Source organism: Alternaria hordeiaustralica (genome assembly GCF_023758085.1).
Source record: "Alternaria hordeiaustralica strain BMP 2776 chromosome Unknown scaffold_17, whole genome shotgun sequence".
Lineage (NCBI taxonomy): Eukaryota > Fungi > Ascomycota > Dothideomycetes > Pleosporales > Pleosporaceae > Alternaria > Alternaria hordeiaustralica.
Window position 1 is genome coordinate 132,626 of NW_026056789.1, and position 17,187 is coordinate 149,812.

At 52.9% G+C, this 17,187-nt stretch overlaps 4 protein-coding genes across 4 annotated transcripts; 2 read left to right on the top strand and 2 right to left on the bottom strand.

The window, feature by feature from the left end:
- Positions 1-291: 291 nt before the first annotated feature.
- J4E84_007570 (uncharacterized protein) lies at positions 292-1,526 on the bottom strand (the record flags this gene model as incomplete). The annotated part of the gene is made up of 3 exons (XM_049390153.1): positions 292-943; positions 1,073-1,460; positions 1,511-1,526. The coding sequence occupies 3 exons, from the start codon at positions 1,524-1,526 to the stop codon at positions 292-294; spliced, it is 1,056 nt and encodes a 351-aa protein (XP_049242006.1).
- A 4,405-nt stretch (positions 1,527-5,931) lies between these two features.
- J4E84_007571 (uncharacterized protein) lies at positions 5,932-6,435 on the bottom strand (the record flags this gene model as incomplete). The annotated part of the gene is made up of 1 exon (XM_049390154.1): positions 5,932-6,435. One exon carries the CDS (start codon positions 6,433-6,435, stop codon positions 5,932-5,934), a length of 504 nt encoding a protein of 167 aa, XP_049242007.1.
- A 5,474-nt stretch (positions 6,436-11,909) lies between these two features.
- On the top strand, positions 11,910-13,594 carry J4E84_007572 (uncharacterized protein; the record flags this gene model as incomplete). The annotated part of the gene is made up of 3 exons (XM_049390155.1): positions 11,910-12,055; positions 12,106-13,448; positions 13,497-13,594. 3 exons carry the CDS (start codon positions 11,910-11,912, stop codon positions 13,592-13,594), a joined length of 1,587 nt encoding a protein of 528 aa, XP_049242008.1.
- A 578-nt stretch (positions 13,595-14,172) lies between these two features.
- Positions 14,173-16,986, top strand: J4E84_007573 (uncharacterized protein; the record flags this gene model as incomplete). The annotated part of the gene is made up of 1 exon (XM_049390156.1): positions 14,173-16,986. The coding sequence occupies one exon, from the start codon at positions 14,173-14,175 to the stop codon at positions 16,984-16,986; it is 2,814 nt and encodes a 937-aa protein (XP_049242009.1).
- Between the last annotated feature and the right edge of the window lie 201 nt (positions 16,987-17,187).

The window sequence follows — 17,187 nt, forward strand, 5'->3', positions numbered from 1 at the left end:
AAGAAGAAATGATGGGTGGATATGTATTTTGAAAGTCAAGATGTGATGTTGTTGGAGACCTCGGGAGGGGTAAGTGGTGATACCGTATATCTTTATCCGGCACATTCCATCTAGCAAGTGCCATCTAGTACCTGAGCAGAGCGAGAGTACCGCCATGAAAATATACACTCAAAGACAATTATGCGAATCACAACAGCATACACCGATCAAGATGTAGTATAGAGTGGAATTAAGCATTACACACCTGACATCCTCCCCCAAACCACGCCCAACTTCCCCTCCTCCACCAACCTACTCCTTCTTCTCAAACAAATAATGACTAACCCCCCACGTATCACCCCCATCCCACCTAAACAACTCCGAACAAGCAAGATAGAAAACCTGCCACCTATTCCACCACGTCAACGCCCCCTCCTCACCATACGTCTCCACAAGGCCCTTCCAAATACTCTCTTTATTGCTCAACATGGTCGTCAACCAATCCTCACACGTCTTGCTGTAGTGCATACCGCTAACCCACCACTGTCTCTTAATCTTGAGGTCGTCTTGGAAGAAGAGAAGGAGGTCGGCAGAAGGCATGGTACCTCCCGTGAAGAAGTGCTCCGTCATCCACCCGCCTTCGAAATCGTAGGGCGTGTCCTTGTGCGCGAAGATGTGCACGAAGAGTTTGCCGCCTGGTTTCAAGGCCCGGCTTACTTTGGCCATCAACAAAGAATAGTTCTTCATGTGCTCGAATAGCTCGATGGAGAGGACGCGGTCGTAGACTTCGGGGTCGAATTCATGGTCTACCACGTCGCCGGTTACGACAGTGAGGTTCTTGAAGCCTTTGGAGGCGGCGACGGAGTCGATGTGTTGTTTCTGTGTGCGCGAGTTGGAGAAGCCGGTTATGCGGCTGTTGGGGAAGATTTCGGCGAGGTAGAGGGAGAGGGAGCCCCAGCCGCAACTGTGGATGGGGATGTTAGTGGGGCACGTGATATCTCGTGTTCGTAATATGCCGTCTTCGAGATCTAGTGCGGAAATGATCGAAATTATGAAGGAGAGGATGAAAAGAACGAAAAGGACGAGAACTCACCCCAGATCCAAAACCGTCATCCCATCCTTCAACCCCGCCCTCTGCACATACGTCTCCATCATCCTCACCTCCGCCTCCCCCAACGTCTCCCCACCTTTCTCATACAAACACGCAGAGTACTTCATCCGCGGGCCCAGCATACCCTTCAGCACACTCGTTCCGACTTCATAATGCTGCTCATTCGCGGTCTTGGTCTCGATGGCAATGGGTCGTTCGCGGAGTAGCTCCACGTATTTCATCTTGGACTCATAGCTCGCCTGGAGGGATGTGTTGGCGATAGACGTGAGGCGGTCGGCGAGTTGGCGCCGGATGCCGACGCGAATGACCGGGTGGGGGAGATATCCATTGTCGATGAGGGGGTTGATGATGTCGTCCGAGTTTACGAGGTCTGGGTTGTTAGCTTGGGGTGGTGGGATTGTGGTAGTAGGGGAGCTGTACTTGAGATGTAGTTCATGGTGGGCAGCTGAAAATCACAAGAAAGGCAGCTGTGCCGTAAGGGTAGGGGAAGCTTCTCTGCTATGGAAATGAAGCGGTTGTCTTCAAATTGCCGTGTTTTGAAGCTACGTATCACGGCTTCCACGGCTTCCAGCCCATGTCGTTCGCGCTTTCAGAAGGTGTCTCGTAGTGCGCTCAATGCGGTTTAGTTTAGGCGTGTGATGACGTAGACGATATCACCAAATAGTGTGCAGAGTCAGCACCTTCAACAAGACAATGGTCAGCGAGGAGAGCATGACGCCTGTCGTGGTTCACGTCTATGCAAATGAGAATGCCGAATGCGTAGGATCAAAGTAGCCAATCAGGAGATGCGCATGCCGCGACGGGAGATCAGCGCGCTAAACGTCTGCGGGTGATGCATGCCACGCTATTCGACGCCTTTCATGGTCTCACGTGGGTGCAAGCATGGTTCGATGGGCCTGGTGACGTGGTTGGTGAGCTACTGTTGCTTTGATATCAAGGCGGACGTTGGCATGGCTCCCGATCACATGACGCAACTACGTTCCGAGCAGACATGAAGGAAGACAAGTATCGAGTCGCAACTCACTGTAATAAACTATCAACATGGCCATATTCCGAAACGCGCAAGATGCGACTAGAAGTGGGATTATTTATGTGCGCCTATATCTCATTACATCCCCATCTCAACCCAGCTCGCGAAGAAGCCCCGCCGACCACCTTCCGCATGGTCTCGCTGGCAATATCGCATCCCCTCTCTTCTGAAACATAGTCCGTGCACATCCATATTGACCGCGCTCACAACCCCGTTCCCTTGTCTCTTCTCCAACGCACCAGATCCGCATCCAAAAACTCCGGCTGTTCATTCAACTCAGCAGCTTTCCCATCCAGTCCTGCCTTGTTATGGAGCCATCTCTTATATAGTATAAATCCAATGGCGACCAACAGTAGTATCGCTGCAACGACTGCAGCTGATCCTATGCCTGCTTTGGCGCCTGTACTGAGGCCGTTTTTTGGAGGATCAGGAGCTATGTCGGAGGATGTTGCAACTGGTGATGACGTCGCGGAGGGGACTTGAATTTGATCTAACGGCGATGCATTCGTTTTCGCGGGATCTGATTGCGGTGATACTGTCGTTAATCTTGGTCTTTCTGTTGCCGGACCCGGTGTTTCCATTGCTGCAAAGCCGATATCGAATTTCGAGGCCAGTGTAGACGCGTAGTCGGAATCGAAGTGGACGAGGTCCGACTCCTGCCAGTAGACCAACATTGGTTGCATGATGACTGTCCCGCTGGAGATGATGGAGGGCTTTTCGGGTATCTCTTGCCCAGCGGCATTCGTTGGCAAGGTCGCGTCCGCCACGGTATACGCGGTGATGGGCGTATCTATGGCTGATACACACTCTGTTGCGTCAGATGCCGTTGCCATGTAATCACTATCGAGGGTGTTAGCAAGAGCAATCCCAGTCAAGGCCAGGCCAGGTGTATATCCGAGGTAATCGCCTCGACAGCCAAAAGATCACACGTACTCTCTACAACAAGCAGCTCCCCATGCCCTTAATCCGCCCAACGTCCAATCCGGCGTTCGGAACTCGACTATCTGCTTTATCTGATAGCCCCTAACACATGAGCCCGGGCTATGCGTCATGGTGGTATCGGGTTGACAGTAGAGGGGAATGAAGTTGTGGACACGGCTGGGTTGACCCGGGTCCTGAAACTTCGTGCCTTCGGTACATGTCGGTTTGAAAGTGAAGGGAGTGGTGAGCGGCGGGACAGTACTGAATGTGTTTACTAGCGGATATTGGTCTCCTGATACTGTATAGATGGCAAGAGAGGCATCATCGATGTTTGATGACATGATAGCAACTCTGTGGACAACAGTTCCCGGATGGACGTAGAAACATTGTAATAAGCCCACGTCAAGTATTTGCCAGGGCTGGATACATTGCTCATAACGGGTCGGTGGCGACGTTCCAAATGCGTAAAAGAGCGCGCCGCTACCCTATGCGTGGTGGCTCGATGAGCCGCATCTGATTTGTGAAGGGAGCTGTGCCACATGTGTGCAGGATTGAGGGCGTTGAGGGACGTGCCACGTCTTTGTCCAGGAACTGTACGTTCGATATTGCTGGGCTCTAATAGGTCGACGGCGATTGGCAAAGGGCGGGAAAGCACACAGGGATCTACTCCATGCGGCATTGGCCAATGTTACGGGATACGGTATCGCTTGCGTGCCTGAAAAGCGCAATCCTTGCTGTGCACTACGATTTTAGCAAGCAATACATCGAGAGTAGATACGTGTTGCGTACGCGTTGCAGAGAGAATGTCCACCATCATTATACAAGCTTCCTCCACCCATGCATGTCAACCCAGGATAAACCTGAAGACCCTGGGAAGCCTATATCAACGTTAGGTCACACAATCTGCATCATTCCATCTTGATGTAGTCTGCAGGCCTATTGAGCCTTTTCCTGTACGGGGTGCACATGGACTCAGCACCAATCTTTCATCCTCTTTCTTCTAAGCATCTCTAACACAATCGGCCTATAGCAAATCGTAAATCCGAAGGCTTCCCAGTAGAGGGAGCGTACCTCATCCATTCTGTCGGCTAAGCCCTCTGCTTTTGCACCCACTCTGGCTGCTCATTTTGTTTAGCGAACTTTTGATCAAGGGCGCGTTGCTTCAAGACTTTTTTCCTGTACATTACAAATCCAGCAATACCCATCAGTATTACCGCGATGGCAGTTCCTAAGCCTATGCCAGCCTTAGCCCGAGCATTGAGCCCAAAATCGGAGTTATCGGCCTTTTCTTTGGAGTTTGGTGCCACCGATGATGACGACGATGTTAATGTTACCGAGGTGAATTTGGTTCGAGCTGACGGTGCTGCCGTGTCTTTCGTAACGGCCATTGTTGCAGTCGACGTAAAAGAGGAATCAGATGACGTGCTTTCTGCAGTAACAGTTGCGGGTTCTGCGCTCATGCCTATGGCAAACCTCTCTTCCAATGTCGCCGCGTACTCGGCATCAAATTTTGATAAGTCGGATTCCATCCAGTAGATTAGCATATTCGAATCTACTATTTCTCCCCGGCTGAGTATGGTAGTGGTGGTTCTATGCTCACGGCCAGTTCCGGCCCAGGGGTCCAATGCGGTGATGGGTGTGATGAACGATGAAAAGCAGTAAAAGGAGCCCTCGATGGTTTCTGTGTTCGTCCAACCACTGCCATCGGTGTTAGCAAAAGTGCGCTTTGCTCAAGTCATGACTCTTTTGTATATAGCCGTGCCCTAGGTTCATGGTACGACGTACTTTTTACAACAGGCGGCACCCCATGCGCGAAGTCCGCCTGCTGTCCACCCCGGTGTTCTATACTCAGCTACGTCAACGATGTGGTAGTCACTGAGCACTGTACCCGGACTGTGCGTATAGCTTCCGCCAGGTAAACAGTTGCTGGGTGGCACATTCCCGACAGTCGTGTCACCTGAGGTAAGGATTGTCCATTCATTGGTGCAATGAGATGGAGTCGTAAAGGGAGTCGTGAGTGGTGGCCAAGTGACTATAGCGTTCGAAGATGTCGTCGGAAAGAATTGTCCTGGTGATACCGTTTTGATAGTAAGGCGAGCAGTCAAAAGGCCCGCCATGATGCACAGCTTACGGTTGGGGTGAGGATGAAGTTAATATGAGATCGAGTCTTTTATATCACTCTAGTTTAGCAGCCTTTGTAGAGAACCTCCATTGAAATCACAACGCGTCGGTGATGGCGATCTCTCTAACCAATACCGGTGTACCAACGCGTCACAAGCCGCGCTTTTGGCCCTTGCATACAACTTAATCTGCGGGAATATAGCTGTGTCTTGAACGCGCAAGGAACATAAGTGGCGGTAAGTGCCTGCCATTGGTCGTTGTGTTGTGACCAGAACTGTGCCGCATGACGTTCCCGCAGCCTCCTGCCTAGTTCCGCCGCATTTGGCAGCGGACAGATGGGAGACAAAGAACTGTACCGAAGGGCGGAAAGAAATGCAACCCGGACTATGTGTACAAGAGCTCCCAGCGCTACAGGATAGAACAGTAGAGTGTCGGTGGATTGCGACCAACAAGCTGAAGGGACGTCGAACTTGGACTGACTTTTGTGACTAAACAGAAGCAGTGGGTGCAATGGAAGGGGGCATGTGGCTATCGCGATGTTCCTGCTCTTAATAGACTTTGAAAGCAGAGTGAACGTCCATCACCACCCCTCCGCCTCCGCTCCGCCTCCGCCACCCACCCCTGACAATGCTGTAAAAAAAACAATGAATTGTAGAGTGTCGGATGGGCACAGACCAAATAGATCGCATCCCTTATCATTTAAACTCGTCGAGTCCCAACTGCATTATCTCGATGCGGGAATATAAAGGTCGCCTTCGGCAAGGTGGAGCTACGCGGCGCGTGTCTGCACGAGTTCAGGTTGTTCGTTCTGTAAAGCAGCTTTACGGTCGAGCTTCGCCTTCTTGCGAACGTATCTCCTGTACAGTACGAGTCCGGCGACAACGATCAGAATAGCGGCGATAGCGACGCCCACGCCTATGCCTGCCTTTGCGGCGATACTGAGATCCGGTTGGGATGACCTTTCGCCGCCATAGTCTGCTGAAGAGGTAGCTGAAGTCGAAGGCGTCGTTCCGGACGTGGCTGTCGGCGTAAAGTCGATGTCTAGTCTTGCAGCTAGTGTCGCCGCATATCCAGGATCGAAGTGCAAAAGATCCGTTTCTTGCCAGTAGACGATCATGGGGGCCATCAACTGAACTCCCTCGCTTATCTCTCTTGGCTCTTCTCCAGCTGGATCGCTGATGAGGGCGGGGTAGGCGTTGGAAGGATATAGCGCGGTGACGGGTGTGCTGAAGCTGGAACTGCAAGCGCTCGCTGTCGCGTCTGATGCCAACATGCCGCTATTGTCCTCGTCAGCTTAAATGCTTGGGCTTTCGGGTAGCAGGATTAGCTCTGTGATGGCTGGATCCATAGACGTACTCCCTACAACAAACAGCACCCCATGCACGTGAACCCCCTGGCGTCCAACCTGTAGTCCTGTATTCGGCCAGTGCAACCATATGGTAATTGGTGATACATGTGCCTGGGCTATTGTAGTCCCGGGTGCTGTGAGGTAGGCATGATGTGGGAACGGGGTTCGTGAGGACTGTTGGGGTCAACGGATCCTGGATAATCCATTGGTCGGTACATGTCGACGCAAATGTGAAGGAAGTCGGAATTGGCGAGTAACGGTTGAGCTCATCATTGGTTGGAAAGAATCCGCCTGATCGTACAGTGTGGATTGTGAGGCCAGCATCTGCGAGGCCTGCCATGATGACGATTGTCAGACCTTGTGTTGCCAAAGGAAGTCGAGAGTAGTTGACGTAGATGCGAAACGGAATCACAGATGAGCTTTACTATCTGCGAGGGCCGGGTACTTCAATTGCAGCGCGTTTGTGGCGTCCGGGCTGCCGCTGCCAATCCGCAACAAAATGCTTTCTAGTCTCCTGCATGGTGATTCGATCCTCGATGCCTAATTCGCAGAGACAACTACGCCGTATATGCGCATGAGGCAGACGTTGGTGTGGCCCGTGGGAGGGACCGAATCATTGGCTGTTGGGCGTTGCCCGGGGCTGTGCCGCATCTTCGTCCTGCCGCCTCACGTTGAGCTTCATTCGACCCTGGCTGCCCATTCAAGGGACAACCTGGAAAGATTCTTAGAAGTCTACAATACCTTACTGATATCAATTCTGTATAATGTTGAGGCAATGTAGCCTTCTTAGCCTTTTTTTTTCATAACTGTACTTCGCGAAGAGGTGTGTCCAGTTCTTCCCTTGGATAGGGTGCTGGCAGAATGACGGTAAGCAACCAAATGCTTAATCTTGGTCGAAACTGGTATATTAAGGTTGGTGTTGGTAATCGAACGGCCGTTGCGAATGTCCGCTGCATCGTATCAATTCGCCGTCGATCAATGGGAGGTGCAACCATCGACGTTCTTCTCTTCTGCCCACAAATGCCCGTACGAAATTAAATTACTTCCTTCTCTTTATTGTGCTATTCCATCAAGCGCAGCTTAGCCTTGGCACTTCCATCTCCAACGACTAGCGGCGGAAGCGCCTCTTCCCAACACTGCCAGCTATGCGGCGCTTGTCTGGACGAACTCAGGTTGTTCGTTCTGCAAAGTCGACTTGCGGTCGAGCTTCGCCTTCCGAGCTCGTGTCCTGTAGAGCATGAAAGCACCAGCACACAGTAGTATTACTCCCACGACTACTCCAACGCCAATTCCTGCCTTGGCGCCACGACTCAGAGCCAGCCTGGAAGAGTCGGTAGCTTCAGCAGAGTCTGATCGTGCCGGCGCCGTTGCTGATGCGTATTGGCTTCGATTTGGTGGTGATGCTGTCTCAGCTATGAATCGTGCGGTCGAGGTGGGTGTGGGCGTAAATGTGTTGCTCGGGAGCAATACCTCTGCTAGCGATGACGCATAATCTCGATCGAAGTTCGAAAAATCGGACTCTTGCCAGTACACTAGCATCGCGTCCATGTACATGACGCCGCTAGTGACTACGGTAGCATTGTCTCTGGAATCTCGGTCGAAGGCGGTGAATGTAAATGTCGCGCTATTGGACGTAGTGGTAGTACCAGGAATTTGCTTTGGGAGGTAAGCAGTGACAGGCGTGCTGAATGCAGATTTACATGTTCCACGAGACCAGGCGAAACCACTGTCGGTTGTCAACACACTTTCAGATTGACTAAAGGAGAGAAAGGTACCTTCTGCAGCAGTCTGCTGCCCACACTCGTGGACCGCCTGAAACATCTGGCGTTGTTCTGAATTCTATCAAATTGGCTATTCGGTATCCATCAAGGCATGTGCCTGGACTATGGATAGATTGACCGCCCGACGATCGACAGGAGCTGGGAATGGAAAGCGAGAGAAAGTCCGGATTGGGATCGTATCCGTCAAGCCTCCAGTTCTCGGTGCAAGTCGCAGAGTATGTGAAAGGGGTCGTAAGTGGCTCCCAAGAAATTTCACCAGGCGTTAATGGCCACCTACCACCTGGAGAGACGGTGTAGATATCGTTGTAGACGTCTTCGATGCCCGCCATAGTGTGCAGTGAGCGACCACGCAACAGAGGTTCGAAATGAATGATAAGAAGTGTGAAATAAGAGACGATGTGCGCGACGAAGAAGAGCTGAGTACTCCATCACGACGCGTTGGTCGCAACTCGCAATAAGTCGCCTGCCGTCATGCGCATGCCGTATCGGGTAAGGTTAATATCTCCTGCATGGTGATTCGATTCCCCAGATTTGATTCGTTGAGACGGGCGTGCCGTGTGGCCCAGCAATGAACGTCGTGGAAGGTCCTGCTCATTGCGTGTTTGGATGTGATCAGAACTGTGCCACATCTTGGCCCGAGCTTTGTTCAGTCCTCACGGGAGTAACGAGACACAAACAGCGGTATAGGAAGGTAGAACACGGGTCCTGGCCGCATCGAGCCCTAACAGTTCGCTGAAATAGATTCATGAACAGGCAATACAGATAAGAGGCCATCTGATCTTTGACGCTGCGAGAACATGTTTAGACAGGACTTGGGCCATCCTCGCGTCTGAGTCAGGAGTGCTGGGTAAGTCTCGGATAGTTGAGATGAACGTACTCCTAAATGAGAGGCACAGTTAAAATTGCGAGTTGGTCGTCACGGAGACAGCTTGAACTATGCCGTGATACTGGAGCGTCGAACGACAGCCGCGAGTGGTCCGTGAGTCCGGAAGGATCGACGTTGCCTCTCATCGACATGAGCGGCTGGGTTCCAGAGACATTTTCCCAATGTGTGGATATGATCAGGATGCGAGCAGGCGGTGGGATGCGTGTAGCTGTATAACCACCTACGACATGGTTGTTGTTCAGGTTGGAAAGGCGATTGCAGGCAGCAGCTTACGCCGCTACTAGTAGCCAATCAAGTGGTTTCCGGGGTCCTCTTAGCGCGACTTTTCGGGCCCGAATGTGTTCGAACAAGAAGAGCCGCCGAACGCTTTACGTGCTTGTTAAATCTTCTTCTCTCCCCAGACAGCTATCTTGTTTACAAAGTCGACCACTCTATCCACCATGCATCTGCTAGATTTGCCGTTGGAGCTTTTGCATGAAATCCTTGGCTGGGCGATCTTAGTGCGGGGAACGAAGCGCGGCCTTCGATTACGGCTTGTGAATAGTAAGCTTCCCTCTACATCTTGTGCGCAGGTACCTGTGCTAACGAGCGGCTATAGAGATTTTTGATGGGGAAATTATGAGGGTACTTGCCCTATACAAGCTTCTGGATGCCGAGTTCCGGCCGCTGTTACATCTTAGCAAGGAGGCTGCACCTACTATGTTGATAGCTTATCTTGAGCGCCGGGTATTGAACGAGCAATGTGACGGAGCTCCTGTTCTACTCTGGATCCGCAGCGTCGCCAACCGTCTCAGTCAAGAGACTGACGATGAGCGAAACGAGCACGACTACATTCGTCAGCTATGCCCCCTTGTGTTGGAGAAATTCAACCGTCTAGACGAACTATGGACGACCGACCTAGCTGAGCATTGGCGTGAAGCCCACTTACCTGAGCACTGGCATGACGGGCGTTTATATGATAACGATCTGGACACCGATGTCTATATTGCTGCCCTGTACACACAGACACTCCCTGTTGTCGCGAGATGGACCCTCCACGGGAAACATTTCAATAAACCAAGTTGGCTCTTTGGTTCGGGATGCTTCCACGCTGGTAGGTTCAGCAATCACGAGGTTCTTGCCGCTATGCTGAACTTGAGGTATGACTATGACTTTCAGTATATGCGAATGCGCTTGCTCATCGAGGCCGCCAAGTATGGGCGTGTAGAGACGACGCAGTTCTTGTGGAATTTCCAGGCCGTGGAACGTCCGTGGATGCTTGACAGAAAGACCAAGAGACCTTCCTACTGGTGTCAGAACGAACGAGCGTTGGCTGCGCTGGATACACCTAGTTCGGAGATTTATGACCTCCTCGTCAAGAAACGAATGGAACACTGCGTTACCCGAACGTTTGGTGTTGAGGAATACACGGCGTTCTTAGTGCGTAGCGCGAGGAATGGGTGGGTGGATATGACGGTGCATTATCTTGCACTTGGTGCCCGTATAGACGGCTTCGGTCCGTCTAGTGAGTACGAGAAGCGACCCCTTCTAGGCGCTTGTAGGAACGGACATGAGGAGGTAGTTCGGGTGTTGCTTGAACATGGTGCGGATACATGTGAACCGGCGTTGGAGACAGCAGTACGGTATGGACAGTTTGCTGTTGTTTCTCTTCTTCTAGAGTACGATGCAGAGATAGGGAACGCTCTAGCTGAAGCAGTTGGTAAAGGGTATCGAAGTATTGTTGGTAGATTATTGGCGCGCGGTAGCTACGGCCGGGAGGAACTGCAAAGCCTGCAAAGTCGAGCGCTTGAGATTGAGGATGAGGCAACTTTTCGAGATCTGCTAGAGTATACCAGGGTCAGCGAAGCAGGCAAGGCGGCATTTGGTCCTTCTCAGATCATGCCCTAAGATCGGGTCAGGCTCGTTTCAAAACCTTGGGAATATCGAGAAAATTTGATTTGAACACCAGGAATATTGTAACGTTGAATGAACTGCTTCGCTGATGGCATACTTCATCGAATGGCGACCACTCTATTGAGCTTGCGGAGATGTTGGTGCAATGCCTGAACAGTGGGTCCAAATTGGTTCACGCAATGTCGTTGATGAGCGACCGATTCCTAGACGCATGTTCCCGATGTATGGACGTGGACGTCTTCGGATCAATTCCCCGCCGACTAGAGATAGCTAGATAATACCATTGTTGCTTGTGTGTCGCACATGTGGTACAAAAGACAGAGAGGACGAATAGCCGATGGGCCGAAGAGCAACTACCGGCACGTAGTCGGACGCGGACGACACGGTAATTTGGACGACGCGCTAAGACGCGATAAGAGGCAGGAGCTGTCAGGTATCAAAGGCGCCAGAGGACGTGGTGTTGAGACGTGGGCTGCGAAGGGTGCGGACGAGCGCGCAGTAGCTGAATAGCGAGCGCACCATTGGCTACCGGGAGGACATGCGCATGCACCGATCCGTTCCGTTGAGGTGTGTGTGTGCATGTTCCTGGGTTGTGGAGTCGTGGTTCGCTGGCATGGCGTCAGCAGCGCCGGCGCCGATTGCGGGCGCGAACATGGACTTTCTGACTCAGGCCCCACTAAAAGACATTGAGAATTCCCTCACTCCGCTGCTCCAGACTTCACACGACACAACACACGTCATATACTGAGAATAACACGTCTTCCATACATCGTTTATATATACCAACATCTAGGAAACTTTACCTCGCCAATTGCTTGGAGAAACCACACAACACCACCATGTCTGCATACACAAACGGAACCACACACGAGTCGGAGCGGATAGCTCACACGGAAGAGAAGCACCTGCCTGGAGGCTGGGTTGTTCTCAAGTTCGGGGGCACGAGCGTGGGCAAGTTTGCGGAGAACATAGCGGGCATCGTCAAGTGCGACCCATCCCAACCCCCACCAGATGGAAGGCGCTGACAGTAAACAGAGCTGGTCTTGCGACGAACCGCGCCGCCATTGTCTGCTCCGCACGCAGCAGCAACACCAAGCTCGAGGGAACCACCAACCGCCTCCTTCGTGCCGCCCGCGCTGCCGAGAAGCCCAACCACCGCGGTTATGACGAGATCGTCGAGGCCATCCGCACCGACCACATCCAGGCCGGCAAGGACATCCTGAGGAACCCGGACATCCTGGCATCGTACACGGAGGAGGTCAATGCCGAGTGTGAGAGCCTCGTCAAGATCTTGGAATCCGCGCAGCACCTGGAGGAAGTCACGAACCGCGCCGAGGACAAGATCATCAGCAAGGGCGAGAAGCTGAGCTGCCGCTATATGGCCGCCATTCTGAACGATCGCGGCACCCCGGCCCAGTTTGTCGACCTCAGCGACATCGTCAGGCTCCACGCGCCTATCAAGGGCGGGCTCAACGACAAGTTCTACAAGGATCTGGCCGAGGACCTGGGCAAAGAGGTGGCAGCATGCGGCGACAAGGTGCCTGTTATTACCGGATACTTTGGCAACGTGCCCGGCGGACTGCTCAACTCCATTGGACGTGGATACACCGACCTCTGCGCTGCCTTAGTGGCCGTCGGTACCCAGGCCAAGGAACTCCAGGTCTGGAAGGAGGTGGACGGCATCTTCACGGCAGACCCCCGCAAGGTCCCTACGGCCGCCCTTCTCCCCACCGTCACGCCCTCGGAGGCTGCTGAGCTGACCTTTTACGGGTCCGAGGTCATCCACCCCTTCACCATGGAGCAGGTCATCCGCGCCCGCATCCCTATCCGTATCAAGAACGTGATGAACCCGCGCAATGCCGGTACCATTATCTTCCCGGATAACCTGAAGGATATCGACGGTCGTGCGCCCCTGAAAGACGGGAAGCTGTTCCGCACTCGTTCCGCGAGTCTCCTCACCCAGCTGGAAGGCCCCAAGCGCCCTACTGCTGTCACCATCAAGCACAACATCGTCGTGCTCAACGTGCACAGCAACAAGCGCACCCGTGCCCATGGTTTCTTGATGAACATCTTCAGCATCCTCGATCGATGGCACCTTTCTGTCGACCTCATCTCTTCTTCCGAGGTCCACGTGTCCATGGCTCTCCATTCTGAATCCGCTCTTCTAAGTGGTGGGGGTGAAGATGAGTACAAGATCCAGAGTAAGGATCTCCAAGGTGCGGTCAACGACCTTGGCCAGCTCGGCACCATTGACATCGTGCCCGATATGGCCATTGTGAGCTTGGTCGGTAAGCAGCTGAAGAACATGATTGGTATCTCTGGTAGATTCTTCAGCGTGTTGGGACAGAACAACATCAACATCGAGATGATTTCTCAGGGTACGTCTTTCTCTATCTCAATGCCGCTTCATTGCTAACATCTACCAGGCGCCAGCGAGATCAACATCTCCTGTGTCATTGAAGAGCGCGAGGCCGACCGCGCTCTCAATGTTGTACATACAAACCTTTTTACTTTCTTAGACTAGACGTCGCATTCGCATTAGCGGAGTTGGATACCACCTAGACAAAATTTACAGGTCAATATTATATTTACACATCCGTTTCACTTTCACCGCCATGCTGTCAGCCATTCCCATTCGCTGAATTCGCTCAACGCCTTAGGTCGATATTTCTATCCACCGAGTAAGTTTCACCCCGACTTGCGCGTTTGCTCATGGTAGTAGCGCGTGATAGTCGCACCGCACAACAAATACAATCACAGCGCACCCTCGACCCAAGACCTTTTTCACTTCCGTTGCAAGACACCGCCCTATTCCTTCACAGTGCAAGTGAGGGACATGTGACGGAATTCCCCCATCAAGTCGCAAATCTTTCCCACGCGGTTGCCTACACTGCGCCGAGCGCAACTCTTGCGATCAGTTAATCCCGTGTCCCCTTCACGCGACCAAACAACCCGGGCGAGGTTATGACACTCAATCTGCTCGCCAGATCGCAGGGATTACCGAGCACGCCGCCAAACACTCCCGTCGCAACCCACGAAAGTTTCCCGTCTACATTCCAAACCCACTCACATACGTCCAGAATGCCAGAACGAGTCCTCACAATGGAGCGCGGCTTCACGAAAGAGGACAGCGCCATCTCGCCCGCCACTGGCAAGGCAATCAGCCAACACGAAGCAGCGGGACTGAAAAGCCTGACTAAGGAACAACACCTTCGGTTTTGGGAAGAAGTCATTTATTGGAACAAAGAGCGCTTCACCGAGGCGAAATGGCGGCAGGCGAAGAAGGATATCTTACGGGCTAAGAAGGAACATTGTATGAAGGTGCTCGGGTGGGTTCCTCCTCCTCCGCCTGTACATTCAATCGTCACTCCAGGTGGACGGCAGCTGCTGCTTTATAGTTCGGCTTCATGGACTGCGCCTACGGGTGCACATCCCCTTCGGCCAGCGCACCTTCCGCGCTTCGAGACTGCGAGTCCTACTACACCGCGGCCGCGATGGGAGATCCTGTCTTCCGGTCCTGGGACGCCGCGGTCGGCTACTGCTGGACCTATTAAGAATTCTTTCGCGGAAGGTGGGTTTTGGGAGTCACTCATCTCCCCGAAGACGCCTGTTACGGCTATACCGATTCCAACGACACCTGTTACCGCCGTCCCGCCTTCGCCATGGCTTCCTAATATTCCTTCTATAGACGCAGAAGCCAAAGCTACATATGAGGAAATGAAGACATCCGTCAGCAAAATGGCCCTCAAGGTCTGCGCAAGTCGCCACACTCTCCGCCGCTCTTTCAACAGCGATAACGACGTCATTCATCCGTCTATGGTGCGTCCAAAAGACACCTTCCTCGCCGCTCAACTCACTCTCGGCTCACTTAAACTCCATCAACCTCTTTCGACATACATCGACGCCTCCCTACCCCAGAAACTAGACTCGCACGCCGATGACGAAGCAGCCGGCGCGAAACAATATCGCATTTACCGGCGAGACCAACTGGATGATGTGGATAGCTGGCTGCAGTTTGATGCGCAGACAGGGGAGTTGACTACGATTTTGGAAGCTCAGCGCGATCTACTCAAGATGAACAAGGATAGGCGGAAGAGTAGGGAGATTGCGGTAGGCGAGAAGGGGGTGAAGCTCGCGTGGGCTGTCAAGGTTCTGGATGATTGTCAGTACTTTGCCGACATTGCCGCAGACGGCGAAAGTGAGGGTAGCGACGAGGGGTATGAGTACGGTAACTTCGTTCGAAGCCTGGGAGATGGCGATGGCAGTTCCTTGCGGTCGAACAGCTCTACGCTCGACCTCACCTTGACACAAACCAACAGCTCGAACGCTCGCAGCAGCGCTACAGAAGACAGTCTCAACCTGACTCAACGCTCATCCAGCAGCCCCATCAAACCAACCCACGACCCCAGCTCCGACACCTTACCACTCCGCACCCGGAACTACACCCTCTCCAACCTCTCCAACGCCACCAACCCAAACATCTACACACCACCCCCCTCCCACGCCCACAGCATCCGCCGCAGCAACGCCACAGCCACTCCTTCGTCTTCCGCATCCCGTCGTAACAGACAGGGTAGTCTCTGGATCAATACTAGTCTAGCTAACCCTTCTGTCAGTGCGGCTAGTACGATGAGCCCGCAGGAAAGGGGGACGAGACACAAAGGACCCAGTATCGAGGATTTGAGCGGGTGGGCGGAGGAACTGAAGAAGATGGAGAGGAAGAGGTTGGAGATGAGGGGGGATGGGGGTGTTGGGAGGATTGGGAGGCCTGTGGGGGCTGGGAAGCCGAGACAGTTGAGGTGGTTTAGTAATACTGAGGGGGGTGATAGTGAGGATGATGAGTTTAGGGTGGAGAAAGAGATGGTGAAAAAGGAGGAGGAGGAAGAGAAAGATGCGGAGGGCGATGGCTTGACGATCAACGGGTCCGTTCACCCTGCGTTAAGGGAACGTGGTCACGACACCGATAATGGCATTACGAATTGGCGTGACAACGTCGACTTGTCACAAGGAGAAGAGAGGAACAGAGGTGCAAGCGGCGGCAGCACCAGCACAGCTAGTTGGCGCTGCGAAACTGCTTCTATCGTCGAGCGGGAAAGTCGGCCTTCTAGCATGGATATGGATAACGAGGTCTACCATACCGAAGACGACGGCCAGGCAGTCGATCACGACAACGACAACGACCACGACCACGAAATCGACAACCCGTTCGACGACCCCTCCAACGTCGAACCGTCTGACTACTACCACTCCGATACCAATGACTCTCCTACAAGGACACCAAGACCGACTACGCCAATCCACCCCCAGCGCACGTCCTCCTTATCACCGACACATGCCCCGATCAAGATGTCTGCACTGTCAACACTTCGTGCTCCGGCATCGACTCCAGTTATTCATCAGGAAGGAACACTGCGTCTCGATCCACCGCGCCGCCCACCACCACCGAACCGACCACCTCCTCCACCGATGCCGTACTGTAACATGCGTCCACCGGCGCCGCGGCCAACGGCTGGTGAGGGAATGAGCATGCCTATGCCGCGGTATAACAGACAAGCTACTACGTCTTATGAACGGCAGTTGGGTCAGATTTCCGCTGTACCGACATCGTCATCGTTCATTGAGGTGGTTAAGAGACAGGAGCAGGGACAGGAACGGGGTTTTGCGCCATCGGAAGGTACTAGTGAGAAGCAGACTGAAAAACAGAGGAGTGTAAGTAAAGCAAGTCTATTACAGGAAGTTGTGCAGTCACGGGGAGGCGGAGGAGGACAACATACGCGTATGTGGAGTAAAAGCAGTGGGAACGCCAAGGACGGTGCGAAGAGTAAGGAAGAAGAGGAGTGGGATGAAGAATTGAAACGGATGGAAGGGAGGGAGAGGGCGAGGCAGGTTAGTGGGAATGGGGGGTTCGTAGGCTGAGTGTGTAGTCTCTTAGTGTGGATATTTCGATGGAAAAGCGGATAAAGATGACAATGGATACGATGTATTACGTCCAAAGGAAGTTTGAAGACCGAGGAAATGTAAAGTGATGAGTAGGAATCTGGATTAAGAATACTGCTTCCAACTTGATGCAACAAACACCCTACTGACCGCGTACTACGAAAAGCGGAAAAGCAAGAA